The sequence below is a fragment of the Ovis canadensis genome, chromosome 3 (assembly GCF_042477335.2).
Source record: "Ovis canadensis isolate MfBH-ARS-UI-01 breed Bighorn chromosome 3, ARS-UI_OviCan_v2, whole genome shotgun sequence".
In the NCBI taxonomy this organism is placed as follows: Eukaryota; Metazoa; Chordata; class Mammalia; order Artiodactyla; family Bovidae; genus Ovis; species Ovis canadensis.
The window spans coordinates 1,420,574-1,432,020 of NC_091247.1; the positions used below are offsets into that span (position 1 = coordinate 1,420,574).

General features: G+C 63.7%; 1 protein-coding gene across 3 annotated transcripts in view; it reads right to left on the reverse strand.

Annotated features, from left to right (window-relative positions):
- The window catches only part of OLFM1 (olfactomedin 1), a 40,342-nt gene that overhangs the window by 27,707 nt on the left and 1,188 nt on the right, over positions 1–11,447 (reverse strand). Inside the window, exon 1 of one of the 3 annotated variants that reach the window (XM_069579800.1) lies at positions 157–386. The exons of the other annotated variants lie outside the window; for them this stretch is intronic. Within the exon in view, the coding sequence (XP_069435901.1) occupies positions 157–306 (150 nt within the window). The 5' untranslated portion in view covers positions 307–386. Of the gene's footprint in view, positions 1–156; positions 387–11,447 lie in introns of those variants that run through there. 3 annotated transcript variants of the gene reach the window in all.

Consider the following 11,447-nt stretch of genomic DNA (forward strand, 5'->3'; position numbering starts at 1 on the left):
AGCAGGGTCGCCACCGCGGCGCGCGGGAGCCGCGCGGGCCCCGCGCGTGCCCTTGCCCCTGCGCCCTGCTCCCCGCGCGGCGCCCGCTCGCCCGGGGCTGGGGAGCGGGAGGGAGCGGGGAGGAGGCCCGGCAGGGCGGGCGGCGGGCGCACTTACGCCGGTGCTGCGATCGAGCGTCCCGCCGCTGGCCGCCGAGAGCTTGGTGGTGTTGAGGCCCACCAGCGAGGGCAGCGTCTGGGACATCCAGTTGGTGATCATAGCCATGGTGCTGAGCACAACCCCGATCTTGAGCAGCGGCACCGACATCGCGCCGGGAACGCCTCCTGCGCCCGCGCCGCGCTGGCGCCGGCTCCGCGCCCCGGGCAGCCTTCAGGCGGCGGGCACCGCGGCTGGCAGGGGCGCCCGGCCGTGTCCCCGCGCCCCCTCCGCCCGCCGCCGCCCGCCCGCCGCCGCCGCCGCCGCCGCCGCCACGCGCGCCCCGGCCATGGCCGCGCCGCCCCGGGCGCCCGGGAGAGTGGCCGCCTCGCCGCTGCCCGCCGTCCGCTGCCGCCCGCCCGCCGCCGGGAAGGGCCGCCGGCTCGGGCTCCGGCTCCGGCTCTGAGTGCCGCGCGGGCTGCGCGCGGGGGCCGCGGCCAGGAGGCGGGGACACGGCCGGGCGGCGGCCGACGCAATCTGCCCAGGAAATGGGTGGATTTTTCCTCTCCACTCCGGCTCCCCGCCGCCCCCTGGCTGCTGGCAGCGATGTCTGCAGAGCCCCGTCGACCGCGAGGAAAGACAGACCACCGCCCCGCAAGTCATCAAAATCCGCCCTCAAACACGGCGGCCTTGGCGCACGGGCTGGGCGGGCCTCCACTCTTCCGCCCTCAAGGCCGCTGGCCAGCTAGGCCTGGGCACCGTTCTGAGACCCCACCCGCCCACCCACCCAGCCAGGTCGCTCTTAGCCCGGCTGCTGGAGGCCTGCTAGGTGGTGGCTCCAGGCCCCCTCCAGCCCCGCAGCCCCCCGAAGGCCAGCAGAAACCCAGACAGCCAGACACTTGGCTCCAAACGCAGCTCGTGGCGGGGGTGTCCAGCTCCGGTGCTGGCAGAGGGGCCGAGGGAAACAGAGAGGCCCCTCTGGGAGTCCTGGGCAGCTGGGACCCCGCAGGCCTTTGCTGGCAGCCCCGGCTCTGCCTGGTGCCGGCTCCCGGGTCAGGTTATGAAGGGTGTGGGCATGCGGTGGCGGGGCAGGAGCTGGGCGTGGGTTAGGGGCTCAGGCCTCCGAGCGGGGTTGCTAACGCGGCCCCACCCGGGGTGAGTGTGGTCCAGGTGGTGGGGACCTGGTGGTCAAAGGCCTGGGGGCCAGGGGCGCCTTTTCTCACTGGTTCCTCCTCGGGGTTGTGGGGTGAGGGGAGCTGGTGCCCAGGCAGAGGGGCAGGGGGGGCAGGGCAGGCTGGCACAACTCCCCAGCCCTTGGCAGCATCCGTGCCGGGACATGTGAAGGCCCCTCCGCAGCACAAGCGTGAGTGGGTCACACACCTTAACAGAGCTTTAGAGTTTGCAGGTGGCTTCTGACGGAGAAGAAAGGCGCTCCTCCAGGCCACCCAGCTAAGCCTCCCTGCCGTGTGGGGAGGACAGCGCCCCACGCCACTGTCTGCGTGGAAATCGATCTCCCTTCCGGGCGGGCCAGACGGGCAGACAGAGGCGGGAAGGGGCTGGCTTCCCGGGCCGCCGAGGAGGGACGCTGCCTTCCCGGGCTCCACTCTCTGCTCCCAGGGACAGAGGACTATAAGCCAGGGCGGCCTTGGCCTGAGCGCGGTGCTCGAGCCGATGGGACGCCTTGGGCTTGTTTTTCTGCTTAAAGCAGGGATCTGAGGCAGCCTTCGGGCGGCAGGCAGAGAATTTCAAGAGTTGGGGAAGGGCGCCATCTCCCAGTGCCGGCGGGTACTGCAGGCTCTGCGGGCATCCAGGCCGCCAGTGCGGCCCGCCAGGTGATGGGGCGGCCGTCCTCCTCCCCTGCCTCCTTTCTCCTTCAGTGAACGTTCAACACCGATTTAGAGCCGCGAGCTGTGCCGACCCAAATCATTCACACCCCTCTTCCCGCTGCAGGACACGCACCCCTGCTTTGTTGGGACCCTGCAGATCCCACCCGAGGCTGGTGTCTGCAAAACCCTGACAGTCGGGAAGCAGCAGGCTCTTATCACCTCCTGTGTGCACGGCGAGGTGCAGCCCACAATCACGGCCGCGACGCGCGGTGCAGCCGCTGTAACCCCCAGCTCAGAAACAACACCAGCGCGGCGGAGCAGACTCCCAGCACCGTGCAGGAGCAAAAACCTCCCAACAACCAGCCAACTGACCGAGACAGGTGGCTCAGAGGGGTCTCTCTGTGTTCAGATTCTGCGGCCAGACAGCCTGGGTGTGGGCAGCCTGGGTTCTCTGCCTCTGACTGGTTGTGAGACCTCAGCCAAGGTAATTAGCCCTCCTGTGCCTCAGTTTCCCCATCTGTAAAGGGCGTAACAGCAGGGCGTGCAAGGCTTCAGTGAGTCAGCACAAGAGCAGACATGGCGGCCAGGAGGAGTGCCCACCCTCGTCACGCCCGCTTTACAGAAGACCCAGGGCTCGGAGGGGACCCTCAGTGGGGCAACTGACACGTGGGCATGGGACCGAGCTGGGATTTGACGCCCCTAGACACCCCCGCCGCCTCTCCTTAGAGCTGCTTTTTGCTAAAGGCCACCCACAAGAGACGCCGTTGGTACAGACATACGAACACGGAGGAAGCGCTGCTGGAAGCGAAACAACTCGCAACACCCAGAGCTGTTCTGGGAAGGTGAGCGCCAAACGTGCAGACGCAGAGAGTGAAAAGAAAAAAAACCTCTTCTGATCTTGAAGAACTTCTGATCTGATTTCATGACAGTAGTGTCCCAGGGGATTTACAATGGGTACTCTAAATTAGAAGAGAGCCAGCCTGGCTGGGCTGTTCAGCGGAGGAAATGAAATCCAGGTCATTTGCACCAATGGAGCCGAGTCCTGCTCCCAAGACCTGCTGGGACTAGACCCCCCCTCCCCTCAACAAGGTTGAGGGGCCAGCCGACCCCTGCTCTCCTGGCCCTGGGCCCTCCCAGATGCACCAGAGGGCAGTCAGTTAGGGCCAGCCTGGAGACTTGAAACCCCCTTATCATATTTCTCCTGAGCCTGCAGTCCTGAAGGGGAGCCTGAAGGCGTCCATGGCATCCCCATAAGACATGGCTGACAAGAGTCCTTTAAAAAGCTTTGGGTTACTCACACCTGCTTGTCAAATGCGGGCTGCACCTTGGAATTCCTACAGCTCCCTGGGAACTAAGCTGATCCCCCGGAGCTCAGAGCACGGAGAGGGATGGGAGGAAAGCTGACTCACACCCACCGGACGCCCTTAAATCCTAGCCATCATCTCATCACCGGTCAGCTCGCTACATAGACTCGAATAGACGCACTGCTCCCGCCTCCCCTCCCAGAGTGTGTGGACGGCACTGGGCTGTGCGGTGGACGCAGCCGGCTCCCCCGCGGGGACCCTGCACCCCTGCTGCTCTGAGCCACACCTTCTGTAGCCGACAACGTGCGGCTCTCACCACTGGGAGGGTCAAGGCAGGTCACTTCCATCTAATTCCCTGCCCGGGTCCTCTCCAGTGTCCGGGATCTGTGATTCAGTAGGAGAGACAACTGCTTTTAATGCATTTGGAAAGGGTCACGTGAGAAGCCTCAGCAAGTGTAATTTGATTTAGAAGCTACACAGCATTTCCAAAGGCACACTGTGGCTTGTTGAAGGGTGGAGGCCTATGGATTAAAGGCTCCGTGGCGCTGGCCAACACCAAGTGTTCCTTACAAGGGACCGGAACCCCAGCTCCTACACAGCCCTCCTTGAGCCAGGGCTCACTCACACTCGCAGCCCTGAATAGCCGTCTTTGGACTAATGGAGCAGGTACTGAGCCCCAGACACCCTTACACGAAGCAAGCGGCTCACAGAATCCTTACGGATGCCCTCGGGATGGTGCCAGGGTGGCTTGGCTTTACAGAGAAGGCGTTTGGGGCTTAGAAAGATGACAAGACCTGCCCAAGGTCACATGAGGAGCCCCTCTCCCAGGGTCAGGCTCAAAGACACGGTCCACCTCCACCCCTCGGATGTCACGGTGTTTGGGGCCATCTGAGACCAGCAGCGGGGTGGCTGATGAACAGCGGATGTTTCCTGCTTACAGTCCTGGAGCCGGGTGTCCGAAATCAAAGCGCCTTGTGGTCACGGCCCAGTGCGGGCCCGCCTCCCTGCGTCCTCACGTGGCGGGAGGGGTGCGGGGCTCTCGAGCTTTGTCAGGAGGGGCCGATCCCATTCAGGAGGGCAGAGCAACTCCTGAAGCCCCCATCTCCTTGTGCCCTCACTTCTGGGGGTGAGGATCTCAACATATGCAATTTGGTGGGCAGTGGGGGGCGGGGGATGCAAGCATTCAGATCGAAGCCTGAGCCAGGTGAGAGCTCTCGAGGCGCAGGAGCACCGTGTCTTTGTGGCCACAGACACCTGCCCAGTGCACCGTTTCGTGGGCACAACGCCCCGCCGCTCCTGCCAGAGCACGGCTGGGCTCCGGTCAGCTAAGCCCGGGGGAGGGCGGGGAGCTCTGCCTGCTCCCCGATCCCTGCGGGGCCTGCAGGCGGGGTCATCTGTCCTCACGCCAGACCGTCCCAGCCTTGACCTTGGTGGGCTCCTTGCAAAGGCACCGGCAGATGGGAAGCAAGGATCCCCGGGCCTCCTGGCTTTGCAGGCGGGGACCGGCGTTACATAACCCTGGACGCGCCCTCCCGCCTCTAAGCCTGTCCTCCTTACCAGCGGTGTTCGAAGGCGGGTTGGGTTGCAGACAGAGTCCCCCCACTGCCGGCCACGGGGCGAGGGAGCGTGTTGGGCAGGCGCCTCTGATCACCTCCCTTCCACGGACGGGAAACAGGCCCATGGGGCTCGCGGGGACTTACAGGGCCAGGGGCCAGCCTGCTCCAAGGCAGGCCCCAGAGGAAAGTGTGGAGGCCTTTCTGCTGTTTAAGAACATCCGTACTTCCCTCAGGTATATGCGTGTGGCTGGCGGTGGGGGCGCGGAGAAGGAAGGGGAGAGAGAGGGAGAAGGCGAAGGGAGGCCGGGGATAGCGGGGGCGGGGAGCCTCTCTGCTCCATCCCCCCTGCCTTCCTCCTGCTCTCCTGGGAGCTCTGGGGGCAGCAGGACCTGGCCTTCCGCTGCTGGAGGAGGCCGCCCTCCCAGCGGCCGCGGGGGACCACTGCAGGGGCCCACCACGGACCGTCCTTCCTCTACCGCCTGCTCAAGCCCGCGTTCCCGCTCTACCGTCAGGACACACAGCCTTCAGACCCCAAGCCGGGGAGGGCGAGCGGGGCTGTCACTGCCCGCAGAGCCGGCCGCCCCAGGCCCACCCTGGGCCGCCCACACTTTCTCTGCTTCCACTCGAGAAAGTCCCACGCTCCTTACAGACCCGTCGCCTCAGACCGTTGGCCCAGATGGGGACGGAAGCCACGGCCCCACCTTGTCTGAGGCCCCCCAGCAGAAGTGGGGCCCGGTCGTGGGAGACGCCTGTGAGGGGCGGGGGGGTTCAGAGGGCCCCGGGGTCGGGGCTGGGCTCTGGGGCTGCGGACGCCTGCAGGTCCCCGTTCCTGGGCAGGGCCCCGTCACACCGAGTGGAGGACAGCCTGGCTTCTGCTGAGTAAGTAACTGGCCCTGGCCTGAATTAGAGGGTGATGTCGTTGTGAGGACATCTAAGAGGCAACTCTAGGGTCTGCCTGGGAACGCAGGAAACACCCCAGGATGTAACACTCGCTCAGAGCAGAGGCCTCCCCGCAGGTGGATTCTAGAGGCTTCCGCACGCGGCTACTCCGGGGAGCACATGCTCTGCTCTGCACTCCTCACCAGCATCTCAGGCTGACCACAGCCCCTGCCTGTGGAGCCTGGACTTGGCCTCAGAAACTGCAGCCCCGCTGCTGACGAGTGGAGCTGGCCTGAGAAATCCCTCGAGCTATTTACAGGGGCACTCAGCCAGTGCCCTCTCCCCAGGGGCCACGTGCCACTGACTCCAGCCGTGCAGAGTCACCCGGGGAGATTCAGGGGCTGCCCAGGGCGGGGCGGGGCGCACGCCCACCCGTCACAGAGCAGAGCAGAAGCGTTCTCAACCCTTTCTCGGGGTCCTGCCGTGCTGCCAGCGCACGGAGTGAAGAGCCAAGTCATCGATAATAGTTACAGACACACCTCTGTTCTTTCTTTGACCTTCAGTCCCTCAAAGCATCCTGTGAAGCCGGGGCCCCCTGTGAGGGCCGGGTGCGCCTGGGGACGCCTGGGCTGGGAGGGTTAAGCTCCCGGAGGGCGTGCTCACCATGCCGTGTGCACTGAATGCCCTAGACGAGCATCGCCAGGGTGAAAGCTCCCCTGAGACAGAGCCTGGGGCCTTGGCACCTTCCCTCCTCTGCCCTGGACTCCTCGGTTGAGACGCTTCTTACTCACCCCCTCTTACTGAGGGTCTGCTTTTAGATGCCGTGACCTGAACGTCAGGAACACGCAGGCCAAGCGCCCACTGCTGAGACCTGGTCAAGGAGATGGGGAAGCCCACGTCTTCTAAACGTCACCATGGCCCACTGTCAGCTGGCGTTTGTCCTAGGGTTTAACTGGGTGCAGGAGAGGGGGGGCCCTGTTAGTAAGGAGGAACCCCTTTCCTGCAGCTGTGCTGTGAAAGTGAAAAGTGAAGGTCGCTCAGCCATGTCTGACTCTTTGCAACTCCATGGACCACACAGTCCATGGAATTCTCCAGGCCAGAATACTGGAGTGGGTAGCCTTTCCCTTCTCCAGGGGATCTTCCCAACCGAGGGATCGAACCCAGGTCTCCCGCACCGCAGGCGGATTCTTTACCAGCTGAGCCACCTGAGAAGTGCTGTCTTCCCCCCAAATTACAGATCCCACCAAACGCAACAAAGAGTGTAACCGGGTGTCGGGGGTGGTTCGGAGATTCAGAGGGGACATGGACCAAGAAGGGCCGTGTCCTGTTTCTCACTCCCCAGAGCTCAGTCCCTGAGCAGATGCTTGCAGAGTCCGGCAGTGCACAGCTCCCTGAGTGAAGCCTCCCTTTAGGCGGGAGAGAGCTGAGGTGAAGCCCAGTGCTCCCTCGAAGGCGCCCTCCCCCTCCCGGGATGAAGGGCTTGCCGGCTCTCTCCAGCTCAGGGGCGGGAAGCAGCTGACCCCCGAGGGCCCCCCTTCACAAAGCTCCAGGTCCAGAGCGGGCTGAGCGCGGGGCCACACAGTTAGAGACCCGGCTTTCAAACCCTCTTCCAAAGGCCACACGAGCCGGCCCCTTCCTTACTGGTCCTCAGCGATGCCATTCTCTGCGCTTTGTGTTTCTCTCTCTTTCGTAACGAGAACACAAACTCGGGTGTCCGGCAGACCTGGGCTGCATCCGGGGTCTGCTACCTACTCGCTGGGCCACTGGGCAGGTGACTCAGCACCCGCCGCCCGCGCCTCGGCCTCCTCGTCTGGAGACGGGACAGTGGCTCAGGGTACCGAGGCGTAGGCTCCCGCGGTGGGGAGGGGCCGGCGCTCAGCGACACGCAGGGATATTAACCCTCACGACTGGTTTCCCCCCTAGTGCCTTCAGCTCCTGGCCAAGTTTCTGACGTGTAACAGTCTGAAAACGTGGAGACGGTGCATTTCTCTCTGCGGTTTCTCCCCCCTTGTCTGAGCCGCCGTGGGAGGGACCTCAGGCTCCTGCCCGGGGGTGAAGAGTGTCCGCGGGGCACCCCCCAAAGCCGAGAACAGCTCCTGTCCCCGCTGCCCTGCCCGCAGTGGTGTGCACCTAATTCAGTTCAGCCAGGCATTAGTTTTGCGCGACTTTGCACTGGGTGTTAATACTGATTACGGGGCCCGGTAACTCTTGTAATAAATACAACCCAAGGCAGAACATCACCTTTCTTTCCACTGGGGAAGGCTGGAGTCGGTGGGACGAGGGACACACTGCTTTCAGAGAGGAAGCAGCTGCCTCACAACGGGGATTTACAGCCCTGCCCCTGGGTGTCACAGAGGGTGTCCCGAGGCCTTCCCGCCCAGAAACGGGGGCACCTCCTGGGCAGCCTCTGGCCAGCCCCCGAGGCAGTGGCCAAGCTCACTGCAGAGACGGAGTCAACTCCACGCATTCTGAACTGCCTGGTAGAGGGAACGAGCCCAGCTGTCCTGAAGCCCCCACTCCCTGGACCACTAACACCCCAGCACAGGTGCACCTAAGAGCTGGGGGAAGTGAGGGCCTGGGGCAGATGGACAGGACGCCAGTGGGGTCGCCGAGCCCCAGCTCCCATCCAAGCAGGTGGCAGAATCCATGCTTCTGTCTGAATGGACAGCTTTACTCTTGTTTGCTTTGTTCGGGGCGGTGGGTTGGGGTCTTCACTCTGGCTGGATGTGAGGAGGTGAGAACAGGTTTGAAGAGAGAGGGTCCTGATAGTCAGCTCCATGCCAGCCCCGCTGAGACACCTGCCTGTCGGCTCACAAAACCCACCCCCACCCCACTGCCGGGAGCCACTCAGACCTCTTCTCGGACGCTGAGACCTGCAGGCAGCTCCCCAAGCTCCGGGCAAGCGTCACCAGTCACCCCATAAAGCCTGGGGGCCCCCGAGGGCCCAGGGACAGCTGACGCTCCGAGGCGCCCTGTGCTCCTTTCACAGATGGAACCCCCACCGCGAGGGGTCCAAAAGGCCACGCCCGGCCTGGGGACTAATGAAAAAGGCTCCACTTCACCCGAGATAAAGCTAACCCCTCAGCGCTCCTTTGCTGTGCGCCGAGGTTCTGGGCCCGTCTGCGTGATGTGGCCTCTGCGTGCAGCAGCCCTGCCCACCTGTCCCTCCCCATCTTCCTGCCTGGGCTCGGCAGGTGCAAATGGCACCCCTTCTCCAAAGCACTCTCAGCTCCCTCCACTCCGATCCCAGAGTCCTTGGGCCTCTCGAACAAGCCGGCTTGGCAGCGTCTCAGTCCCCCCACTAAGCACCGTGGCCCGTGTGCCAGACGGCCAGGCCTGGACTCAGCATCACCAGCCCAGGCGTGCCGGAGTCAAGCCTGAGCAGCTGGTATCAGAGAGGGGCACTGGCAAGAAAGGAGGACAGGCCGGAGCGGGGTGGCAGCGGGGGCGTCCTCGAGCCTCACCAGGCTCCATGCTCTTCTTTTAAAAGGGTAGATGTCCAGGCTGAAGCTCAGAGCCCTTCTCAAGATCACCAGAGAGTGGCTGGTGGGGCCGGGAGGGGAGGGGCAGCTGGGCCCAGGGTCACTGTCAAGAGCTGCCCTCCCCTTCCGGGCCATCTCTCATGGCGGGCCATGTGCTTTTTGCAAGGGAAGGTGAGCTGGGCTGGGGTGGGCAGGGCGCCTCCACCAAGACGCAGGTCGGGCTCTGCATTCTGCCGGGAAGCTTTGCTGGTGCTTCTCAAGGAGCTGGAAATGCCAGCCTCTTCCTAAAAGCTACAGCACAAGGCCCAGTCAAGCGTCTTTCCTTCTGGGGACAGAGTTCATCTGGGCCCACGAGCCTGGCACGTAGTAGGCCATCGATCACTAGCTGGCGTTTGACTGAGTGGCTCATCGTAAGCGCGCTGTTGGGAGAACAGATGGCCCGGCCATGTGCGCTCCTCCCGCCCCCTGCCCGTCTGCCTGAATCCTTCAAGCAGAGCAGGTGACACCCACACGGTTCCGACTTGTTCGCATTCGGACGGGCCCTAATCCACAAACACAGCGGCCCTGGAACCTTGTGTCCACGTTCTTCGGAAGGGCCCTGAGACGGAGGGGGCGGGCGTGGGGGCAGCTTACTTGAAGCGGGAGAGGAAGAGGGTGGGGGCCGACAGAGCCCACCCAGGCTGGTCAACACTGCCCTGCCCTCCTTGTCCTGAAGCCCAGAGGGGATTCACCCATCACACGTGCAGGGACCAACGCTCCTGACACCAGGCAGTGTGGCTTCCCAGAGTCAGATCCCTTTGGGATCAAGAAAGCAAGGGTCTTGGGTAGGGGTGTCCCAGGGGAGCTCTCAGATTCACAGCAGCCCTGTACCTACACCCACCTCCAAACCCAGTCCCCGCCTTAGAGGTCTGACAAAGGAGAGAGGCGCCTGGCCTGACCCCAAAGAAGCCCACCTGGGTGGGGCCAGGGAAGCCAGGGTCTCTGGAGACGGGGGCCAAGCCAGCCACCCTCTGACCGCTTCACAGACGTGGACCGGTTAAAGCAATCTCTGCCAGTTGGGCCTCGGTTCTAAAATCCCATTCCCATTAGGAATACTAGGCTTCTGATGGAAGATTCTCACAGCACAGACTCAGAGGCAGGCCGGGAGGGTAGGGCCCTGCCCCTCAGCTGTGTTGAGGGAGGCATTCCCTTGAGGGATCCTACAGCTCCGCTTCACAAACAGGAAGCTTCCAAAGACAACAACATCATTTCCCTTCCTGGCCCAGTGGCCTCTGGGAGCTGACCAGGGTCCTGAAGGGGTGGTGTGGCTGCAGGGGTGTGTGCAGGGGCTGGCCACACTCGGACGTCCAGTGCCGACAGCGTGGACGGGCAAGAGCTCTCGCCACCAAGACAAAGCTCCCAACCCAAGCTAGACCAGAAGTTTCTTCCAAGGACAGGGGATCTTTAAAAAGACTGAGGAGTGAAGCCCTGGAGGAGGGCTGGAAATGGAGACTCAGGGAGCCTGGAGGTGAGGAGGCCAGTAGGGCTTGGAGGGCCCGAGGGTGGTCACTTCCAGGGCACCCAGACCAGCCGTCTCCTCCCCGCGATGTCTGAAGTAGGCACATGCCTCCTGGCTCCCTTCTGCTGTGTGTGCTCGTGTGCGTGGAGTGGGAGCGTGTGTGAGTGGGCACGTGCATTCCTGCAGTGTCCACTCACAGAGCCCGAGTCTGCCCCTCGGCCAGGCCTTCCCCACAGCCAGGAAAACTCTCCCGGAGACTGGGTGGACCCTCTCCAGGGGGCCTGGCTGATTTCCTCTGTGGCACCAGCAGAGACAGACCCTCCCGCGGCTGGGGCTGGGGCCGCACGCACTTCCCGCAGAGCCAGGGAACCGGCAAGCACTTCCCGGCGAAAACAAGGGCCGCTTATTCCAGAGCCTTCTCTCCTGCGATCCACCTCTCACCCTCTCTTCTCTCTTTTGTTTCCTCTTTTATTCTGGGAGGGAGGGAGGTGCAGAGGCAAGAGGGAAGAGAGGAGGGTTGGGGGCAGCTGGTGCCTGGGGCCAAGCTCCTGACAGCACCCTCAGCACCTCCCGGACTCGCAGCTGCAAAGGGCATCTCCCGGCTCAGATCGTGGCACAGTGGCACCGTGGAAAGGGCATTTTAATGTCACTCTGAGCGGCCTGGCTCCCGAAGCTGGCAGCCTCTTGCCAACACCCCAGTGCCAAAGCAACACCCAGCCCGCCGCCCCAGACCTGCCAGCTGCCAAAGTGACACCCCGCCCGGCGTC